This window comes from Eulemur rufifrons, chromosome 16 (genome assembly GCF_041146395.1).
Source record: "Eulemur rufifrons isolate Redbay chromosome 16, OSU_ERuf_1, whole genome shotgun sequence".
In the NCBI taxonomy this organism is placed as follows: Eukaryota; Metazoa; Chordata; class Mammalia; order Primates; family Lemuridae; genus Eulemur; species Eulemur rufifrons.
Window position 1 is genome coordinate 58,135,744 of NC_090998.1, and position 24,662 is coordinate 58,160,405.

The 24,662-nt window shown below is 33.6% G+C and overlaps 1 protein-coding gene across 3 annotated transcripts in view; it reads right to left on the reverse strand.

The window, feature by feature from the left end:
* Positions 1-280: 280 nt before the first annotated feature.
* CAPS2 (calcyphosine 2) overlaps positions 281-24,662 on the reverse strand; it is a 40,128-nt gene continuing 15,746 nt past the window's right edge. For 2 of the 3 annotated variants that reach the window (XM_069490148.1, XM_069490146.1), the window contains 10 exons: positions 22,356-22,475; positions 18,825-18,899; positions 17,861-17,956; positions 17,681-17,774; positions 15,232-15,350; positions 13,810-13,886; positions 12,050-12,204; positions 7,494-7,619; positions 4,163-4,259; positions 281-799 (listed from right to left, as the gene is read on the reverse strand). In XM_069490148.1, the coding sequence (XP_069346249.1) occupies positions 624-799; positions 4,163-4,259; positions 7,494-7,619; positions 12,050-12,204; positions 13,810-13,886; positions 15,232-15,350; positions 17,681-17,774; positions 17,861-17,956; positions 18,825-18,899; positions 22,356-22,475 (1,135 nt within the window). In that variant the 3' untranslated portion in view covers positions 281-623. The remainder of the gene's footprint in view (positions 800-4,162; positions 4,260-7,493; positions 7,620-12,049; positions 12,205-13,809; positions 13,887-15,231; positions 15,351-17,680; positions 17,775-17,860; positions 17,957-18,824; positions 18,900-22,355; positions 22,476-24,662) is intronic. The other variant, XM_069490147.1, reaches the window with a different exon arrangement.

Genomic DNA, 24,662 nt, shown 5'->3' on the forward strand with positions numbered 1-24,662 from the left:
ATAGTATATAATTTAGAGGACAAGTCAGTGTTTAAATGGGCATTGCATGGTGTATCCTCATCATTCTAAATATCTGAAATACAAAAAACATCTATAATCTCACTGCTTGAAAAATATCTCTTGTATATCCTTTAATTCTTTAACATTGTCATATGTTTAAAATATGTTGAACTATTTCAGTCTCATAGGCTTTGGGCAGAGTTCCAATTCATCATATTAAGAACGGTGACAATTATATTCTGAGGAAGAGGTAGCCAAAAAAAGTAAAAGGACAGGAAACTTGATTACTATACAGATGCTCTCATATAGTTTGATGCAGATGTAACTTTCCTATTGAGGCTCATAAAGAAAAACCCCTAAAATGTATACAAGATAAATAATAAACCAAGGAGACATAACTTTACAAATTTATAGACATGTGAGCATGCACACACATGCACAAACACACACACACTCCTACATCTATCTTTCTGAATATTTCTCATCTGGACTCAAATTTTTTGAGAAAAAACAGAATAAAAGAAGTACTAGAAAATATATTCTCCAGTGTTTCATCATACTTTACATTCAATTCATCTCTCCACTAAAATGCTTAGTGCTGATAACATATTCATCATTTAAAACTAAATTCCCCATGGAGTACGTAAGATGTTAACAAAATCTTCATCCTCTACTATCCCAATACTTAGACCTTCATAGTAATCTTCAAATTCACCATATGACACTTCATCAGACTTGCTGCAGGTATCTTTTAATGTTTCTAGAAATGATGATTTGATTTCTTCCTCTGTGGAATGGCCTGTAAAATAGTACTATGAAACAGTTTCCTTAAAAGTTCAGTAAAATGACTGATGATAATAAAAGAATCGTCTAATGAAATCTTTTCAACAATTTGCTTTCAACAATCTTTTCAACAAGTAGCTTAATTTGAAATCTTAAGCTACTCTCCAACTTATTTAAACATTAAGTAGAATTAATTCATCTCATTAATTTGCCACTCCTTCCCTGCCCCTCTCTCTCTTGCGCTGATCCATCCCCAGGATCCTAGCATAGAATGTATTTTTTTAAATCATAAATTTTTTAATAAGACAAATTAAAGATGAAAGGAAACTAAAGTTGGCCAGATAATACTCAAAAGAGAATAAAGAGAGGCTATACAATAGTAAAAAAGTGGTCAGAAAACCTATGTGACTCTCTAAAACGTTTTAAAGTCAGCTTTCATTTTAAATAACAGGCTTAAATGGGAATGCCACTCTAATCATTTGTCTAATGGGGTGGACAAAATTAGAGTGAGAGTTGGATTTTTTTTCCACAAACCAGAGGTTTTCTAGTAGACTTAGAAAATAAAGCATTGTAAAGTGCCTTTCAAACTACAGGAATGAAATCTACTTTGGGTATCAAGAAGTTTGCTGTCTTTTAAAAACATATGAGAAGTAGAGGACAAAGTGTTCAATGAAAAACATGTTAAATGAAAAAGGACTGAATAATTGTGCTATGTAGTGATGTTAATGTAAAACAATAAAATGAATTTGTAATTCAATGTTAGTCAAGCCTAAATATTAATCAAGATTTAATGTATATAAAAACATAAATTTTGTCAGGAGAAATTTCCTTCTGTGTTTACTATCTATACCATGGAACACATGAGTTTTAACACACTTTTTTCTAAGAAAAGCATTTCTTACTTAAATTTATATTTTAAATAGTCAAGAATTTCATACTTCCTTTAAATATTCTCCACCCCTTGAAAAATACATACCCAGGAAATACCTACCTTCCATCATTTGTAACTAAATTTCTTTTGCTCCTCTTAAAGACCAGAAAAATAGTTACAACAATAAACATTATATTTCTAATACTATTTCACAGAAATACATTTGGGGTATCCCATTTCTATTAAACCTTAAAATACTTTATCCTAATGAATTACTTAATATATCAAAAAGTGAATATTCTCTATAGTTAAAATTAAATTATATGTAGTATAAAAGTCTTAACTTGAAATTAATTGTAAATTGTAAACAATCTGTATCCCAGAGATGGGCATATGAATAGAATATAGTGTAAACATAGATAATAATAGTTTTATTTTCTTTTTTTAAATACAGTTACAGGTTTTCCTCTTTTTAAGATTATTTAGCTTGCCAGATTGTTGTCCTTAATGTGAATGAAAAGACAAATTATGGAATTTCTGAAGCTAACAAAGGCTTATCCAACAACAAAAACAAAATCCTAATCAAAACTTTAATGACACATAATAAAACTAAAGCTACTTAAGCAACCTAATTAAGATTATTAGATGAGAAAAGACAAAGAGAAAAAATACACCATGTTGAAATCACCTAATTTTGAAATAAGTACACTATTTAGTTACTTTTTTCTTATATTTAGCATGCATGACCAGTTAAAGAGAAAGAAGCAGAGAGGATGACATGTGTATAAAGGGAAAAAATATACCAAAGAGAACTGAATAAAACTAGAAATTCTCTTACGCTGTGTTTGTTTAAAGTCATTGATAAACAAAATGAAATATTTTGATCTGAAATAAATAGTTAGAAATCTGGAAGCCTGTGATGATTAGCACTAATCTTCATAACCAAATCTATTGTTTTGCTTTCACTTCACAATTAAAAATAATAAATAAAGCTTCATGCCCACACACATGCTAATTAACAAATAAATGAATGACAAAAAATAAACAATATACAAACGTTGATGATAAGAAACCAAAATAATTACAAGGTTTCTTCTTTTAATATTAAGAAATAAACTTCTAAAGTAATAGTATTTTATGCTATTTAATAGTATATAATTAAAATCATAAATTGAAAAGAAACCATTCATAAAATGTGGTCATAAATATTCATAAAAGATGAAAAAATGATCAATAATTGTATGAAAATATATTTAACCTCCCTAGTAACCAGGAAAATGCAAATAAAAATTTTTTTAACCTATCAGATGGGCAAAAACTAAATTGTTCACAAAGTTGTGGAGGAATTCTCCAAAGAATGGCAGTGTAATCTAGTATAGCCATTTCACAATGTAATTTGGGAATAGCAATTAAAATTTAAAATGTAGATTTCCTAGGGCAGGGGCTGTGATGCCCAGGGGGTGGGTGCCAGCCCCCTGTCAGGATCCCCACCATGCAGCCCCTAGCCTGAGGAAATTTACATTTTAAATTTAAATGTAGATTTTTTTACTTACTATTTTACTTACTAATTTTACTTACTATTCCCAAGTAATTAATTCTTAGGTATTAATATCATCTAAAGAAACAGTAGAAAATAGACCTAAGGAATCACAAATAAGCATATGCATTGCTTCATTGATTATATACCAATAATCAGAAATTAAAAGCTTACCAATATGAGAATGGCCAGGTAAATTGTAGTATATTGGTTTATAAAAAGAATAATAGATAGCAGATAAAAATAAGGTAGCTCAATGTGGATTAACATGGGAAGAGCCCAAATCACATTGTTGAATATAAAAAGAAACTACATAAAAATGTTTAATGCACCTTTCATGTCAATCCTTTCAAGAACTGAAATATATATGTTAAAAGATAATTTTTACTTTTATGAAGGGAATGTAATGAGAGAGGAGTTGTGGTGGTCAAATGTTTTCTTTATAATAAGAATGCATTTATAAATCAATTATGTAAAAAAATACAGTTAGAAGAAATATAGCAGGAAATGAATCTCTAGGATAACTTTGAGAAATTTACTATAGCCTCAAATTTTGATGAAAAAAATGGTCATTGTATGTATAGCCTCATCTGTAGAGAAATACACTCCCTCATTCTACCTTAAATACCCAAGTATAGATAACTGTATAAGCAGATACAATAAAACTAAGTTTGAGAACCTGCACACGTAATTACCTGTTCTCTAAATTCTTTTAACTTAAATTCCTCAGTATCTCCTAAGCAGAAAATAGGAGTTCTGTGTCTATTATAAATATCAGAGACAGAAATAAGTACAGACAATAAAGCCAAGAATTTTTAAATGAAGGGCAAATAGCTGTCAAGTTTCTGGTTTACAAAAATTGCTTATTTCCTCCCTAATGGCTTCAGTCTATGCTTTAATATTATTTAAAGATATTACTTTTATTAACTAACATTTTAGAAATCCAATGTATTTTGACTCATAATAAATACCTGAAATTACTTGAGAATGCTTCTTTGCACAATAACATTTTCTTACATCTATAATAGGCACACTTCCAGTTCTGTTGCAATCTAGTTTCATAAATGCCTAAATAAAGAGTGAAATGTTATCTTTTTAACAAAATCATTAGACATAAGAACCAATTTTCTATTTTGTGGCAGGTTATTTCTGAGCTATAAACAAAACAGTTGAAAAGTACTAAACTATTAGGTTGGTGCAAAAGTAATTGCAGTTTCAGACCATGAATTTTAAATCATCATAACTAGTCTCAAACACATCTTTATTAATCAAAATAGGAACTATTACAATCAACACATTTTTGCCAATGAGATATAAGTTTGTTTATTCCTGCAGTGTAAAAATCCGTGCTTCAGAATTCCATGAACTCTTGAAAACATTTTCTGCATCCTGCTGATTGTGGAAGTGTTTTCCCTGCAAAAAGTTGTCGAGATGCTTGAAGAAGTGGTAGTTGGTTGGCGAGTGGTCAGATGAATATGGCCGATGAGGCAAAACTCCATAGCCAAATTCGTTCAACTTTTGAAGTGTTGGTTGTGCGACATACAGTCAGGCATTGTCGTGGAGAAGAATCAGGCGCTTTCTGTTGACCTATGCTGGCTGCAGGTGTTGCAATTTTCAGTGCATCTTATCAATTTGCTGAGCATATTTCTCAGATGTAATGGTTTTGCTGGGATTCAGAAAGCTGTAGTGGATCAGACTGGCAGCAGACCACCCAACAGTGACCATGACTTTTTTTGGTTCAAGTCAGACTTTGGAAGTGCTTTGGAGCTTCCTCTTGGTCCAACCACTGGGCTGGTTGTCACCGGTAGTCTCGTACAAAATCCATTTTTTCTCGCATATCCGATAGAGAAATGGTTCATTGCTGTTGGTACAATAAAAGACGACACTTCAAAATGACGATTTTTTTGATTTTCTATCAGCTCATGAGGCACCCACTTACTGAGCTTTTTCACTTTTTCCAATTCGCTTCAAGTGCTGAATGATCACAGAATGGTCGACCTTGAGTTCTTTGGCAACTTCTCATGTAGTTGTAAGAGGATCAACTTTGATGATTGTTCTCAGTTGGTCATTGTCAACTTCCAATGGCCAGCCACTGCGCTCCTCATCTTCAAGGCTCTCCTCTCCTTTGCAAAACTTCTTGAACCATCACTGCACTGTACCTTCGTTAGCAGTTCCTGAGCCAAATGCGTTGTTGATGTTGCGAGTTGTCTCTGCTGCTTTACCACCCATTTTGAACTCAAATAAAAAAATTGCTAGAATTTGCTTTTTGTCTAACTTCATTTCCATAGTCTAAAATAAATATAAAATAAACAGCAAGTAATAAGTCATGAACAAAAAAACATTAAGCAAGATATGCGCATTAAAATGATGTGTAACATAACCACATTAATTTAAGAATATATTCCAATATCAAACAGCAAATTTCAACAATGCTAAAACCACAATTACTTCTGCACCAACCTGATAGTATATGAAAGAAACATTATAAATGCAACGGAAATGCTACTGAAGCAAGATATTAGGAAACCTGTAGTTAAGTAGAAAGTTCTACCACTTTCTAGCATCCTGACCTTAAGAGAGTAACCAAACCTCTGTTTCCCTGGCTGTCCTCTGCAAATGGAAGAGTTGGGTAAAAGACTTCTTGGGTAACTTCTAGGTGTAGGATTTACATGAAACTTACAAACAGCCATAACAAATTGCCAGGTGGGCTATTTTAATTCAAGAAATGAGCTTGCAAATGTTTCATCACTAAAATTAATGAGAAAGTGAAATATTTTTTAAATGAGTTTTGTTGCTCTATTTCTTGAAATTTAACACTACCTTTTAAAATGCTAGTTGTTTTATTGCTCCTCTAATTCAGTGCAAGTCTGAGTAACACAAAATATTTCACTGGGAAGAGGATTAGGTACATAGAAACATACAAGCTACCCAAAGCAACATCCCATATTAGCAGAAGAGTCAAAACTAGAATCCAGTTTGTTTATTCACAATATTGAGTTCACAGAAATATGGTACCTGTTGTAGAATGAATTGTGTTCCTCCAAAATTCATATGTTGAATCTTATTCCTACTACCTCAGAATATAACACTATTTGGAAAATAGGCCAGTAAAGAGGTAATTAAGTTAAAATGGAATCATTAGAGTAGGCCCCAATCCAATATGACTGGTGTCCCCATAAGAAGAGAGTAGGACACAAACATCACAGACAAAGGGAAGACCATGTGAGAACCAGTGAAAAGGTGGCTATGCAAGACAAGGAGAGAAACTTGCTGACACCTTGCATTTGGACTTCTAGCTTTCAGAACTTTAAAAAAATAAATTTCTGTTGTTTCAGCCACCAAGTCTGTGGGATTTTATGGTAGCCCAAGCAAACTAATACAGTCCTTTATAACTCTTCCTTTATCCTTTATTCCCTATACCAAGATTTATGAAAGAGACAAGCCTCTAGTTTCTATTCCTGATCTATTAGCAAGACATGTAAATTACAAATAAGTACAAACTTATAAACATTATGGGGTAATTTTGTTTAATTTAAGGTTTATATAGTATCTCTTGGCCAGTAAAAGTAGAGATTTCTATTTGAGATTTATACTTGATATAATTGTTTATACTACTCTATATGGAATAGCTGTGTTTCAACATTAGTTACATGTACCTTTTATATTAGGTCCATATGCAAAAGAAAAGGAGAACTACATTGATCAAAAGCATACTCTAAAAATGGCTACCAGAACCCTAGTAACATGTAGTTTCCTGTAACAATCAGGGCTCCTGTTTTTAATTCTAATCTCACATGATCATTTTAATCTTCATGTTAATATTTAGCATGCATATGATAAGAACCAGAGAAACATTTTTTAATGTTCATTCTAAAATAAAATATATTGAATACTGACACTAAGAATTTTATATTTATTATCTCTTTTAATCCTAATACTAACTATATGAGATAGGAAACTGAAACTCAGAGATATTTTATAATGCACATAGCCATGTAGCTACTAATTTATGGAGGCAGCAATTTACAGAGCTAGTAATTTATTAACCAATATTTGATTTCAAATTTTATTTTCTTTTTATAATATTTTTCTAAAACATATGCATAAGTCATTTTGCTTTATTCTGGGTAGATCTATATGAGTATGTGCTTATTTGTTCTGTGTTTTACTAAATCCAACATACATTACAGGTAAATATAATAGACTTAAAACATTTTAAATGGTAATTCATTATAGTTTTAAAATAATAAACCTAACAATCTATTAAAGGTAACAGTTTGAAAGATTACTTAACAGAGTTACCTTTCGAACAAATGATTTCCTGTATTCATTCATTTCACCAAAAATGGCACGTTTGAATTCTCCGTAATCAACTTTGCCATTGTCATTACCATTGACATTCAGAATTAGCCATAAAGATTCAAAGTCCTAGAAATAATCAAACAGAGATCACTGTTACATTTTTAAGTCATATATGGTCACAAGAAAATCATCATAGTTGTATTTTGTCATATCTTTTGTAACCCTAGATAAGATAGCTCATTTAATAAAAAAAATTCAAAATGTTACATATAAATCCACTCAAAGCCACCAAGAAAGCTGTTTTAAGAGAACTCTGTGGTGAACAGTTCTATAAAGTTAGGAGACATTTAGGATTGACAATAGCTTCCAAATTTATCTTTTTTAAAGTTTTGTTTTATTTTTGATTGACAGATGATAATTGTATATATTTGTGAGCTATGAGGTAATGTTTTAATACATGTATACGTTGTGGGATGATCAAATCAGGCAAATTAACATATCCATCACCTTAAGTATTTATCATTTCTTTGTGATGAGAACATTTAAAATCACTTTTTAAATATACAAAACATTTTTATTAACTGTAATCACCATGTTGTGCAATAGGTCATCAGAACTTATACCACTATCTAACTGAAACTTTGTACCCTTTGACCAATTTCTCTCCTTTCTCTGTATATCCCTCCTGCCCCCGCCACACTCCAGTAACAAATTTACCATTTTGAGTTCAATTTCTTTCTATACAAAAAAATATGTGTGTGTATATATATGTGTATATATATATATATATATATATGGTTATCATTTACTCAGTTTTGAATATTCAGTTATTTTTAATGTGTTAGATCTGTGATTAATTCAAAAGTCAATTCAAATTCTGGAATGCCTCCAATAGCATTATAACCACTAATTGTATTTTTTCTAGTTTCATGCTTGAAAGTATAGATTTGAATGACTCTAATATCACTCCATAAGTTACACTGAAAAGTGTAATTTTGAATATATCCTTTATGCCAGTTTGTTCACTTCACTATTGCCATTTACTCCTTTGGCAAATGCACTATTTGATAGAAAGTGCTATCCACATTGTTCCTGACAACAAATAAATTACAGCATGTATTTTCTCAAACTCAGGTAAATGTATTTTCAATGTTTCAATCAAGCTGTTAGCTTTAAATGAGACTGTAAATAAAACACCTAGTAAGGTGCTTGGCAAATAATAAGCACTCAAAAAAATATTCTCTTCTACTTCCCGCTAATTTTTTCAAATAAAATTTTAATTAGAAGAATTAAATCTCAAGATGCCTTCCCTTCCCTCAAATCTCAATAATCCATACATTTTTTTTTTGGTCTATCATAATGCCCTATACATTATGTAAGACTTTAAGTGTCTATGCAGTTGCATTAAAGATTAGTTTGACCTTTAAAATCATGAGTAATACGGACCAGAGAAGACAGATTTGCTCCCCCAAGTCATGGAATACTAGAATTAAAAGATACTTCTTGATGCTTAAAATAAATTATTTTCAAGAGTTAAGATGTTTAACATAATTAGCAACAAATTTATGTAACTCTTTCTTGCTAAGTCATGGTACTGAATGGAAAATAATTCAGTGGAAAAAAAAGCTGAGGTAAATTCATTGATAATCTCCACATAAATTAGTCTCTTCAGGGTGCATATCATTTTTTTATTTCAAGTAAGGGATAACGACTATGCCTTCCCACAAACATTCTCTAGTTCCACAATTAGACCCAGGTTAGTAATTCTTATGTTCTTATTCTCGAGCCATTACATGAGCAGTTTCCAGTGATATTACAGAAAAAAAAAACAGAGAATATTATTTAAAATATATGAGAAAAGGGGGAAGCTTACTTATATTTTCATAATATATGTTCTCCCTCTGTTGGAATTCTTATATAATTATTGTATTTTTATTCCTAAATCTGATCATAAAAATTTAGCAAACCAATCAAAAAGGGTATTGTGGTAATGCAGAAAAAGTGCTAGAATACTATCTGGATTCTAGTTCTGTACCAGTTATTAATTACTTGTGTGTGATATTATGAGATTTAATACATATGTGTGTGTGTGCACACATGTGCGTGTGTATGTTTTCATCTATGGTTCCTGGTTCATAATTCCCTCAGCCCTTGTTATAGTCTTGTTATAATGTTGGGGCACCTTAGGCCTCAGAAGCAGACCTCAGAAAATAGAATCTCTCTCTTTGACCTTCTGCTGTCTTGCTTTCACCCACCTGCTCCTTTCTCTCCCTTTCTGTCTTGGAGACGACCATAAAGAAAGAAATTCTCTGACCTACCTTGTCTGATTGTAGGCCTCTAAGACTCTCATTTAGGAAGGAATGCTGCACAGAGAGGCCAAGAAACATCTGGACAGGCCTTGGTGAGTTTCCCTACTCAGTCTGTTAGTATGACATCATATCCTTTTTGTCTAATCACATTCCTACATGGTTGTCAATCATGCCTATCCCATGAAGTCTCTATAACAGGCCTTAGAGGACAGGGGTCAGAGAGTTTCTGAATAGCTGAACAGTGAAGGTTCCTGGAGGGTGGCATGCCCGGGGTGGGGCAGGGCGGGGCGGGGGGTGGGGGGAATGGAAGCTCCACCCCTCTTCTCCATACCTTGCCCTATTCATCTCTTCATCTGTATTTTTGGTAATCTTTATTATAAACCATTAAACGTAAGTTCCCCTGAGTTCTGTGAGCTGCTCTAGCAAATTAGTCAAACTCAGAGAGGAGGTCGTGGGAACCCCAACTTGAAGTTGGTCGGTCAGACGTTCCGAAGGCCCAGACTTGCAGCTGGTATCTGGGGGAAGGGAGGGTGCAATTCTGTGGGACTGAGCCCTCAACCTGTGGGATCTGAGGCCACCTCCAGGTAGATAGCATCAGGATTGAATTGAATTGGAGAACACACAGAGCTAGCGTCTGCTGCTTGGTGTGTGAGGAAACCCTCATACACATTTGGTCACAGAAGTATGGTGTGTTGATTGCTGTGGTGTGAAAGCAGAGGAAAAACACAGTTTGCGTATTTTTTCCATTCACACTTGTATGACTGTGGACAAAGATGCCACATCTTTCTAATTTCCTATTGCTGTTTTATTTTTTTAATCTATGAAAAGAAGAGGTGAAGTTAGGTGATCCCTGCTATGTATCACTAGGTGGACCACAAGATTAAACATCATAAAAAACCCGAGAGACAAGCATGTCAGAACAATGTTAGGCGACATCATATTGTCACAGAATTTTACAGTTGATAAGGCATATTCCCATGGAAATTTTTCATTTGAGCCTCCAAGCAACTCCAACTACAGCAATTGTTTCTGAAATGCTCAGGCAGAGCCTGTCAATCAGTGAGGTTAAGAGACCTGTCCAAGATCACACAGTTCAAGCAGTAAGGCTAGAACTTGAACCTGAATCTCATAAATTCAATTTCCAATGTTCCCTCCACAAAATATTAGTACATTACATCTATGTCAAAAACCATTTGAAGCAAAGGAGAACAATGCAATAGAGTCTTTTATCTGAAATCCTTGAGGCAAATGAGTTTCAAGTTCACATACTTTTAGAATAAAATCCAAATTTCTTAGCATGGCCTGCAAGACTTTAATGTACCAAACTTATTTCTCTCCATTCTTCTCTTTTCCTTCCTTCCATACATCTATTCATTCAAAATAATTCATTGTCTATTTATTTAGCACTTGCCATGTGTCAGGTTCTATTTGAGGTGCTAGAAAAAGAGCAGGAAGCCAGAAGCACCCTGGTTGGTTCCTGCCCTGCTGGGACTTACATTCTGCGGTGCCAGACAAATGTACAAAGTGGCTGAAAAAAATAAAATGGGAAGTTGGTATGGAAAGGATGAGGGATCAGACAGGAGTGCTCCTTTAGACAGAGTGTCAGGGTAGTGCTCTTGGTAGAGAAAGCTGTGAGCTGAATGTTGAGAAAATCCAGCATGCAAAGACCTCGTGAAAGATTACTCACAGCAGAAGCAACAGTATGTGTGAAGATTAACCATTTGCAGTTTGGGGACCAGGCCACATTCCCTTTTTAATTCAAGCCCTCACATGTGCCTCTCCTTTTCAGGAAATACTCATTGTCTGATCCACTCCCCTCCCCCTCTCTTCCTCCTCATCCTTCAGAACTCAGCTTGATTGTATCTCCTCCAGGAATCCTTCCATGATCTTCCCTCTCCTTCCCCATAACCTGGCTTGGAATTAGTTACCATGTGTTCGAAAAACATTCTCTATTTCATATATATTTTGTTTTATTTTCATTTTCCTTCAATTATGAAGATCTTGAGAGTACAGAGTATGTTGTCTCAGAGCTTAGCAGGATGCCTGGTTATTAGGCTCTTAATAAATATGTGATAGAGTAATGTTGAAATGTTAAAATTCAACAAAACTTATTGCCTGATGGCCTAACACTGATAACAGGGCATAAAGGAGAAAATAAATGTGCTACTAAAATTGTAGTTAAAATGTGAATAATGCCACCTAAAAATAATACATTATTTGTTACAGAGAATTTTCTATGGCACATACCTTTTCAGACACTTCTAAGTGAAATACTTTTAGAGCTTGCTTAAAATCTGCCTTATCTAAAAGTCCATTTCCTTCCTTGTCCAATTGTTGAAAGTATCTTCCCAATCCAGTCAAAATACGAACACTTCTTTTATGTAGTTTTTCTTTTAGCACATCTGTTCAATAAGAAGAGAAATGGAAACTAACTGTTCCTATGCACAAATGCATCAAGCTACGGTTCTCTCTCTTGTAAGAAAATTAAAGTTGATGTAAATGAAAACAGGGATGTGAATATTCAACCAAACCTTGTGTATGACTGACAAAAGACTTTGAAAAATAGAATGGTTTTAATAAAGAGGATTAAATATAAAATCACATGTGAATACGCCAGAACTATAGCACCACTGTGTGGTGAAAGTGTTACATTTCAGATACAGGAAAATAATGTTTCACTTTATCAGCAAGAAAATAACCTAAATGTTACAAATAAGACCTTGGTTTTTATTGTCTGACTCCTTTATCTAACCACTCCCACATCTTTACTCCCTTTTCTCTGTCTTTGTTGTTTATCAACTGAACTACAAAATTGATACCAGGCAAGTCACTCAAAAATTATCTGTTCAACATTTTTTAAATAGTTTGAAATCTTCAAATTGTAACTTGTATGTTAAATAGCATCAAGGCTTTGGAACGCTATCTTATATTTATATTTTTAAAGTAACCCCTCCTTCCAGAAATTCTTAAGAGGTTACATTCTTCAGTCCCTAGCATTCTCCTTCTAGCTCAGTTATTTCACTTAATGAAGTTTGTACCATATTTACTTAAGAAAATATTAGTAAATTTACTAAAGCAGTTATTAGACATAATACATTAGAGAAAAGAACAAATGTTGCCAGATTTAATAATTAACCATGATAGAATAAACTATTTACTAACAATGGCATCAGGAATATTTGAGAGCTCAAATACCAATCTCAGACAACTTTCAAATCTGTTTCTTGGCTTCTTTCTAGGACTTCCCTTATCTTTACATGATAAATCAGGATTCATCAAAATTCATAAATTATATGTTAATTATTGTGATTACTTGTCACACAAGTAATACACAAGTAATACCTCTCTCCTTCTAGACTATGAGATCCAACGAAGGAATCAGAGCCTAGTATATTGCAATGGTTATAAAATTAGACTCTAGAAACAAAATTTGTAAAATGTTTTAGTATCCAGACCTGAAATATATCTCATTTATTATTAATACCTACTACAACCCTGGAAAGTTAATCAGAGAGGTATTATTGCCCCCATTTTAGAGGTAAAGAAACACGTGTGAGGGATTTTGCCAAAGTCATACATGTATTGAACAGCAGAGTCCAAACATATAGCTCCCAATGTAGCATTTTTTTCTTTTAAACCAGGCCACCACAAATTTCTTTAGAATATTATCTAATATACAAGAAAAGTATTATGTTACAAAAATCACTTTTATATTTTATTCAGTTCATGAGTAAAACCTGTATTACCTAGTAATATCTAAAATTATTAAGTTCATAATTCACATAATACTAGTTATTCAGTTAGGACAATTAAAGCAGGAATCATTTAAAATACTTCCAATAAATAAATAAATATTTTAAATACAGAAATATTTTCGAAAAATATTTTTTTTTAAATAGGCAAATAGAAAGTGCCACTGAGAAATACCTGGAAAATACTATTTTACTGAGTACAAACAAAAAAGGTTGAAAATTCAAACTACTTGAGAGCATAGTAATGACACATACCTTGAATGGCCTTGATGACCAGCCTATCATTGGCTTCTTGAGTCATTATATCATCTTCATGTTCTACAGAAGCAGTTCTGCAATTGACATGTTCCCAATGATAAAAATATATTCAATTTTACAATTTTGAGTATGGACACTCTAAGCTTTTCCTTGCTCCAGACTCAGAGAAACCCTCAAAGTTGGAAGAATGCTTAGAATTTAATCAAGTCCCAATTTTGCCTTCTGCTTTGATGTCCAAAAGGATCAAATCAAGAGCTAAAATCCTTAAAATCTTCCAAGAACTACCTGTGAACATACTCATTTTTGTAGCTGTTTCAATGGTCGTTTTTTTTTTTTTTTTTTTTTTTTTTTGAGACAAAGTCTCACTCTGTTGCCCAGGCTAGAGTGAGTGCCGTGGCGTCAGCCTAGCTCACAGCAACCTCAAACTCCTGAGCTCAAGCAATCCTCCTGTCTCAGCCTCCCGAGTAGCTGGGACTACAGGCATGCGCCACTATGCCCGGCTAATTTTTCTATATATATATTTTTAGTTGTCCATATAATTTCTTTCTATTTTTAGTAGAGGTGGGGTCTCGCTCTTGCTCAGGCTGGTCTCGAACTCCTGAGCTCAAACGATCCGCCCACCTTGGCCTCCCAGAGTGCCAGGATTACAGGCGTGAGCCACCGCACCCGGCCTCAATGGTCTTTTAAATACTTAACTAAACTATTAAATTTAAAAGCAGTTTTACTTTGCAAAGGTATAAAATGTAAAAATGTTATTTCAAAAAGTCCCCCCAACCCCTACCTGCCAAATGCTTTCACTTTTAGCATTACAGTAAATGACAAAGAAACACAGACTTTCTTATAGCCAATTTATGGGATATGGCCTCTCTATATATATTAATACATAATATCACAAATATACATACGTATATATTCCTATGACTAAAAAATTCATTTAAAAACATTTTTTATTCATAGAATTATTTTTTCACTATGCATTTTATCAGTCAATGAATACTATAAGCATATGGGACCCAAGAATTTTTTTTAATGCTAAAAAAAAGCATCATAATAAAATGTGGGGGAAATCATTATAATATCGTACCAATATCCTATCTTTTAAAAGTTATTACTACTTAATGCTACCACTTTGGTAGCATTTAGTAAAATAAAACTCTTAAAGCAAAGGCAAATTAATAAGGCATCTCTAACATAAAATGGGAGTTTTAAAATCTTTAACTGATTGCAACTATTCCCACACATGGAGTATATTTAAGTACAATACATTGCATAAAATAGACACATACAGCTATGCTTTGTTTTTAAAAAATATAAACCTTAACTAAAGTCTAAATGCTTTGTAATAGAATCTCATTTTAAGATAATAAAAAAAATAGTCTTTCACTTACTTTCAAAATGATAAATGTATATTTGACTTACTTAAGAGAATCCAAAGCTATTTGATCAATATTTGTGATTCGGAGTATAAGTAATGTATTTTTTTTTATGCTTTCTGGAAGACTGGGATGATCAGAATTCAAAAATGTCAAGGTTGCACCCTGAAGAAATGAACAGATGAGTTATTTAAAGCTATTAATAAAAAGTATATAAGAAGTAAAATACAAATAATACTAATTTAAAATATTTGATTTTGATTATATATGACATGGTATACTTTAATAACTTTTTTAAAAAGGTATATTTGTAAAATATTTAGGAACTACACAGGCTTCATCCACCTAATACTGTAGGAAAATAAAGGAACTAATCTTGCAATCAATCTCTCGATTAGAACAATGTTCTATTGTAACAGTCTATGTGAACAAAAAAGCCAGCAATATGAGAAACTCAGATATTTTTATAAGAATCAGAGGAAGACAGGTCAAATTAGTTGAATCGAAATTATGACATCCCTACATACAAGAATAGAGCTATTGGGCCACAGAAAGATGTATCACTAATTGATGAACTGTGAGAGTCATCACACTCTTTTACCTAGTTCTTTGATGACAGACATTGCATAACCATAAAACCTAATTTTAACCTAATTAAAGCATCAAAGCTTCACCAACAAAATTCCTACCAATTTTTTTTTTTTTTTTTTAAAGAGACAGGTCTCGCTCTGTTGCCCAGGGGTGCAATGGCAGGATCATAGTTCACTGCAACCTCAAACTTCTCCTGCATCAGCCTCCCAAGAAGCTGGAATTACAAATCTGGTTAATCCTATCAAAAATTCTTAATACAAACAGAAAATTATTATTTTAATTTCTGAGTTGCTCAAATAAACATTACCAGCGTAAGGACAAATACAAATTTAAAGTAGAGCATAATTCTTCCGGATGATTATAAGGGAATAGATTTCCCTCCCCTCCTGTTTCTTAGAAAATTTGAAGTTATAACGTAAGTACTTTCTCCTCCCTTTGAAATGTATATAAGTTCTTTTGAAAATTAGGTAGGCATATTGTTTGCTTCATGACTCAGAAAAGTCTTTCTCAAGGACCTGTGAGCCACTCTTTGAAATGTAAAACTCAAGGAAGATAGCGCCCCCATCTCCCAGTTTCTGTGAGAGGAGAGGAGCCTAACTTAGGCACTTTGCTGCAAGCACAAAACCACCTCCTGTCACAAAGATGTAAAGAGTTTGTTTTTCCTCTGGATAAAGCCAATTAGCTAACACAGAAAATCACTCCAATTACCAGGTGACTCTAGGATGAGCTATGTGTGACAAATGGGGCTGTCAAGCCCTCTTACTTGAAGACTAATTGTTTATCTCAAAAACATGTATGTGTAGGAGTAAAAAGGGGGTGCTCCCTTTCCTCCCCATTATAAGGCTCACAGCCAACATCTCTACAACAAAAGACAAGTTTACAAGAGAAAAGCAATTACTTCCCAATATATTTGAGGCAATTCTTTAACATAGGCTGCTTTTAATAAGCTCCAACTCATCTCTTGCCCAACTCCCACCTTGAACTCGATACTCCAACCAGACGGAAATACTTCCAGTTCTCCAAATAAGCCATGTGATTTCTTGCTTTTGTTCTTTGCATGAGCTGTCTCCTCCATGTGGAAGCCTTTCCCTACCCTCTCTTATCTCCCTATCCCAGCCTAGCTAACTCCTAGTCAAAGTTAGATGACACTCTCTCCAGGAAGCCTCCTATTACTGCCCAAAACTAGATCATTGCCCCTCCTTTCCGGCTCTCCTATCTGTGTTTCCAATTAGACTGCAAGCAGGAAATGGGTCTAACTTACTGTTCTATCCCTAGTGCTTAGCCTATGAACATATATTTGTTACTTGAATGATCACTGTAGATAGTGATACATTTTAATCACGACATAATATGTGAATATGATTTAAAATGTTAAGACCACTATACAAAATATTACGTTATCCACAATTCACTCATTCAAGGGAATTGTGACATACTACATGCCAGAAATTTCTCAAGGTAGGAAAATCACAAGGTGGATAGATATATGACAGTTCCAGAAGCCAATACCTCTTCACATGGAGGACACTGTGCGTCCTCAAAGGATAAGGCTGCTTTCATTACTCCTGGTGCTACTGAGGTAGCCACTTACCCACTGATTCAGCTTTGAAAAGCCTTTCAAAGGACCAAGAGACAAGCTTTCCCTGGGGACAACCCGCATTGTGGAATAGGGGGTGTTACAGAGAATAACTGCAGTGCTTAGATTCAGGCCATTAAGACTGGAGCCTGGGAGGCAGAAACTCCAAGGGAAACATCAACCATTAACACATTCACACAAATGTCCCTGCTCAGGAAGGAGGAGAAGAAATAAACTGAAGACTAGAAGCCCTGTTTCTCCACCTCCCCAAGACCCCACAAACTCCAACACCTGGTATTAAACATTTGCACACATACACTTAACTTACAACATAAAAATCACCAAGTTGGTACTGTTTTCCTTTTCTTCGTCCACACTGATGACGATAAATGCTTTTTTGAATAAAAGGGAGCACGTTTGTTCTAGAAGTTAAATGAAAAAAAAAAAGGTACAGTTATTCAGCTTCTCAGAATTATCTTGAGAGTTCTAACAATGTTTTATGGCATACCTGTTTTTCCCAAATTGTCGATATTCATAAATCGTAAGGGACTGGTCATGCGTAAAAAAGAACCCGATCAGCTCTCTACAAGCATCACGTCCATTTCTAGAAAAATAGAATATTAAATTTTTTGAAATGGAAAATTTCAAATTAAATGATAAACTAAAATTGTGCATCTCAAAGAGGGATAGCATAACTCCCTGGAGTGTGTGGCAATGAGCAGGGGTTATGCTAAGCTGTAGGGAAAACATGATAGCACTGAAGTGTGAATCCAAGTTAGATTTGGATAGAGAAAAACCTTTATCTCATACTGATATGAATATGTATATACTACAGTGTAGATTACTAATTCAACACAGACTTTTAGGATAAAGTGGAATACCTTAAAAGTATGTTGAGCTTGCAAGAAGGCACTCAAAGATATATACTTATTATCTTTTATCATCATAGAAAAGTTTAAAATCACTGAAAAAATATGATAATTTCAAAATACATTTTGCCAGCTATATACACAAAGAACATCAAGTAGCATTATGTGTTATTAGAAGTTTAGGAGACTGAGATAACACATTTAAGAATCATTTTCCTTGTCACCCGCTGCATCCATCAATAATCTATAAAGTTAACTCATTGAAATGGAATTAAGGCAGTTTATATAAAGATTAACTTTTAGTTTAGAATCTTCTAGTAGTAATACATATCTTTTAAAAATTCACTTCTAAGTGCCTTTCTAAAAGACATTTATTTAAAATCACTTTTAAAATAGCTTTTAATTAAAATGTTTTTCTTACAGGTTCATGTTTCCTACATTTTTCTAATAGATTAGTAGCTATTACATAAAAATGTTTCTTTAAATTCACCTTTTTTCATTTAAATGACACAAATTGATGTAATCTCATTATTATTTCTATATGAAAAAGAAAATACATTTTTATAATCATGGGATTAAAAAATTTAATAAAATCACAATTACCTTGATATGATCCTACTGTCAAATTGTACTTTATGAGAAAGCACATTTTCGGTTAATGCAGAATGGGTTCTTATCCTGTTAAGAAATACATTTTGTCAATAATTCTTGAAAGGTACTTACATTTGATGTCAATGGCAAACATACAAAAAGGTTATGTTAACATTTTGAAACAGTACAGACTGGATAAACATGAAGGTACAAGGCTCTTTTTTTCAGATTGCTAATTGTAGCAAACCCAGAAGAAATCACCCTGAGATATAGTACATAATACATTAAGACTTTTATGTTAGAAAATATAGTGTCAAACTGCTATACAAATAAATATTGAGCAGAGATAGCACATCTGTGACTGGCACTGTTGCAGGGCTCCCCAAAAGCCATTTCTAACCCTCTTCTCCTTTGCCTCCCTCCCACCATAGAATTTGCTGTTAGTCTCTTGCAATTCAGGGTGATTAAGGGACACAGTCTGCAAATAAGCTTCCAGGAAAGACTTTCTTTTGTCCCAATTGATCAGAAAGTGGCATGGGAAGAGTTCCTGCCTGTGAATGTGGCAGGGATGTGATGCCAGCAGCCACCATAGCCATCAAGCCACCATGTCAGAAAGGCCAAAAAGATCCAGGGAAGCCAGCCCAGGGCTGTCATATCACTGAGCCACTGAACAAAAACCCATAACGGCCTATCTCCCAGCAGCTAATTATATAAGATAAATGAATCCTTTCTTGTTCAAGCCACCATCAGGTTTTCAATGATGGGTAGTTGTAAACATTCCTTATCAAAATAACAGAATAGTGGGAAACAGTGCTGGATGAAGTTTGAACCTTGGCATAGGCCAGTTGTTTATTTACTCTTTGTGACCTTCAGATTGTACTGATTGATCTCACCAAGGCTGTCAGCCCTAAAATTCTGTTTAACAACACAAAGCAAAATCCAAATGCATATACTCTGGCTCCCTACTACCAATGATCTCTTTTATATTAAGCGATTGGAGGATTCAATGATATATCTTTACTTTCCTTCCCAAATAATTTTATGACATTCCTCCCACAAGAATTCAGGTGTAATGAAATGACAATAATGTAAACAATAAGTAAGTATGTGGGCCATTGGGATCTTGAATGCTATACCTCTATAAAATCTAGGTATCTACAAAAAGGAAGCAGGACACAGTAAACAAGAGGCTGTAAACCAAATGAGAGTTTGTGAACACAGAATACAGCCATGAAAATTTAGTTCTCTCAATTCAATTTAATCCACCCGAATTAATGTGTTTACTGAATATCCACTGTGTGCCTGGAACAATTCTAAATGCTGAGAAAATAACAGCAACAATAACAGCTACCACTATTGAGAGCTTCCTAGATACTAGTCATTGTTAAAATCATTTTAATGTGTATTGCTTTATTCAATACTTGCAATTCCTCTGAGGTAAGTACTATTATCCCCATTTTACCAATAAATTTTACACAATCAGAGAGAGAGAAGTAAATTGCCCAAAGCCATATGAGTAGTAAATGGCAGAGCTAGAAAAAACCTTCCCCTTAACCATTACATTGTGTTACTTTTCAATGATGAACAGAACTCACTTTAACAATAAGTTGAAGTAATAGCTTCAAGGGCTCTACAGTCTTCATAAAAACATAAAAGAAGTAAATATGCATTTATATTATAAAATGCAAAGTGCCATGTTGGGTTTTAGGTGCCCAGTAAATAGTACAAATACTTCTCTCTACTGAAGAAAAAGTCTAAAAACCACCTATGCATTTACAACAACTGGCCATATGGCATACATGGCATTACAAGTCAGAGGGAAGATGACTTTGTGGTAGGCAGACATTTCCTAAAGAAGATACAAAGGACATTAACAGTATAGGGAAAGATTGGTAAAATGATCTACATTAAAATTAGAAACAGGAGTTTCTAATTTTCGTCTTTAAGAAACATATAATCAAGAGAATGAAAAGGTGATCACAGAGTGGGAAAAGATAATGTACAACAAATACAGCTGGGAAAAAAAAACCTTGTATCCAGATTATATAAATAAGATCCACAGATCAATATGAAAAAGACAAACCAACAGAGTTGAATGGAAAAGTACTCAACTACATTGGTCTCCAGCAGAATGCAAATTAAAATCACCAATACACAACCATAAGAAGAACTAAAATGAAAAAGACAACATCAAGCACTGCCAAAGATGTGGTGCAACTAGAACACTCATACTGCTACTGGTGGGAGTGCAAACTGCAGCAACCAGTTTGGAAAACTACTTGGCAGTATCTTTTAAAGCTTAACATATGTGTCCTAAATGGCCCAATAATTCTGCTCCTAACTATATACTCAGCAGAAATGAGTACATATGTTCACCAAAAGGCATGCACAAAAGGAAATTCATGGCAGCATTACTCAAATAGCCAAATGTCCGTCAACATCTGTGAATACATAAGTTGTGGTATATTTATACAATGAAATACTGTACAACAATGAGAAAAAAAGACAACTACAAATAATAAAATGGATAAAACTCACAAACATAATGTTGAGTAAAAGAAGCCAGACACATCTCACTAGGCATATGTATATCAAAACATCATGTTGTACACCTCAGCTACAGAAGAGTGTCAGAGGTATGTGGTGTGAGAAAGCCTTGACCTGTCATCATTGACCTGAAAGATGGAGGAAGGAGCCACGAGCTGGGGAATGAAGGGAACCTCTAAAGGCTGCAAGAGTCAAGAAAATGGATTTGCCCCCGAAACTTCTAGAAGGAATGCAGCCCTGTCCACACCTTGATTTTAAGCTTCTGAGCTCCAGAACTGTAAAAGAATAAATTGGTATTGTTTTAAAATACTAAGTCTGGGGTAATTGTTACAGCAGCAATAGGAAACTAATATATGATGCCTTCAAATATTTAAATCTACGAAAGCGAAGGCTTTCAGAAAATAAGAATGAGTCAAAAAGATAAAAGTGATAAGAAAATACTAATAATTAAAGCAGTCTAATAATATAAAAGAGCTACTGTGAGTATCAGATTTTCTGTCCATTAAAGCTGAGGCTAGACGTCAGTTGTCAACGAAGTTGTTGAGGAATTTAAGTGGACTGCACCATAGGACTGTAAAAGTCCATATCAACTCAAACAAAGAGTTTATAAGCTACAAAGTAAAATGCAAAAAAAAAAAAAAACCTTTATAAGGAATACAAATTTTTAATATATCAATGAGATTTAGCCATGTATTGCACACATACAAATGTCTCAGTTACTGCATTATAAATTTTCATATATATTATCTCTGAAGGTTGCAGATTTTTTTTTCCAAAGTACAAGTAAAAAATCTGGAGAGCAAAGAGACTAGAATAAGGTATTGCTCCCAATATCTTAAGGTGGCAACTGGGATCTGAACTCTAAAAATTCCACTTCTCTTCATATATTAAAAAAGGCAAAACCACAAAAACTTTTCAGTTAGATACAGAAGTACATTTTAAAAATACTTTTATAGCATAGTGCATCCTCATTTTATATAATTAAAATCTGCTTACTTTGTTTCATGCAGTGTTCTTTTTCTAAGTCGAACAGGGGCTGTCTTTGAATCTGGAAGGATACGAGCACTTTCTTTTTTCTCAATGGTTAAATTTTGTTCTGGGTCACTGATTACAGCCCTATACAAGGAAATAAAAAGTTTGACAATTAAATCTGATAATGTATGATATTCATATATTTATAAGCAGTTGGAAAAGCTCATATAGCAAATGAAAATTTGTATTACTGTCAAAATAATACTTTTATCAAATATGAATAAATTTAATTATTTAAAAATACTGACCATAAAAAAGTGAATATTGCTATTTCTTTTTCCATAAGTATTATCTAAAAATAATTTGAAATTTTGGAGGGAGCTAAGAGGTGCATGTCTTTCTCTTACTATTCTTTAAACAAATAGACACCATGTGGGTTTCTGATAACAAAAGGGGGGGGAACACAGGTAAAGTAGAATTAGAATAGAAAATGATAAGTGCCACAATAGAAACAAACATAGAAGAGGATAACTGAACTCCTGGAAAACAAGATATAGAGAAGAGGAGACATTTGCACTGATTCTTAAAAGGCTAGTAGAAGTTAACATCCAGAAGAGGAGGAAGGGCACGGCAAGCAAAGAAACAGCGTGTACGAGGCCACAGAAGCAGGACAGCACGGCACACAGTGTAATGGATGAGAACACTCTGGAACTCTGGAACTAGACTTCCTGGGTTGAATTCCTACCTCTGACAATAATGAGCTGTGTGGCCTGATCTAGCCATTTAGCTCTAGGCTAGAGTGTCTTCATTTAGTAATATAAAAGAGGTAATAATGGTACCTACCTCAAAAAACCGTTGTAAAGATTAAATAAATTAGTTAATATAGACATACTGTTTAGGAGTGTGCCTATTATCTAATACGTATTATAGAAGGGCTCAATAGCAAAGGCTCTGCCTCCCAATTGCCGTTTTACTACAAATTCTACTGAATATGAATAAATAGAGGCATGACAGCCTATTAGGTGGCATCACAAGAGGCTAGAAAAGAGACAGTAAGGGTCTATAGTAAGGGTGGCATAAACATGATTTGACAGAATAAGACTTAGTATTTGATAGATCAATAGGGTGACTACAGTTTAAAATAATCTATTGTACATTTAAAAACAGCTAGAAGAGAATAATTTGAATGCTTCTAGCATAAAGAAAAGACAAATTTTTAAGGTGATGGATATCTCGAGTACAATGATTTAATATTTACAAATTATATGAATGTATTAAATTATCACATGTACCCAAAACTATAAAAAAGAACACAAAAATAGATGTAGTAGAAAGAACAAATTTAAGAAACACTGGCAGAACTATGAAACTAATTGGATTTGAGGTCAGCAAATAGAAAGACCTATGGTAACCCCACAATAGAAATGAGATTCAATTAATAATGTAAGGAATGTGGGAATCACATTATGGTTTTGGTTTGTTATTTTCATCATTAATGTAGTAAAGACAGGTTATCCTCATATCCTCATTTTCCTCTTTACCCAGCTTGGAATCCGTGATTCATCAAAATATAAACTTCTACATACCCTTAACAATCTTGCCCTCTCTGGTTTTTTTCTACTTGCCTGGCAAAACTCCAAGTCTGAATGAATTATCATGATGATTGGACTGGATAAAAGAATAAATGAGTAGACATTTTTTACAAAGGTATCATCAGTCTTCAAAAAAAAATATGAAGGTGAAAGAGTAATTCAGGAATAGAAGAATTTATAAATTTAGTAGGTTGTTCCCATTTCTGGAACATTTAGGAAAAGCTTTAGGTATTTCTACCATATACTATAGACTCTGTTCATTTGTGTGCCAAGTTATGAACCAAATCTTTTTAAATTGAGCATTAAGATATTTTTTAAATTTCCCAAATGAAAAAGTCTGGCATTTACCAAAAAGTGGCATCTATTCTATTCTAGTACTTTATCTATAAGTTCTATGTTAAATATATACACAGAAAATGTTAGAGTTATAAGAAATCTTAACATTAATTTGGCAGAGGCAAAAATCAAGACATAGAGAAGGAAAATGTGAAAGCTCCAACAGTGAATTAGTCATATAGCTACACTTAAAACCCAGTTCTGCTGGCTCTAAGCAAGTCTTCTTTTCAAGTTCATTCATTCATTTGCCCATTCGACAAGTATTTACTGTACAGCTACTATACTAGGCAATGGGAATGCAAAAATGAACAAAACTTCCTAAGAGCCCTGCCTTCATGGAGCTCATATTCTAAAGAGGCAGACAGATAATTAACATAATAAACACAGAAAATATAAGGTAAAT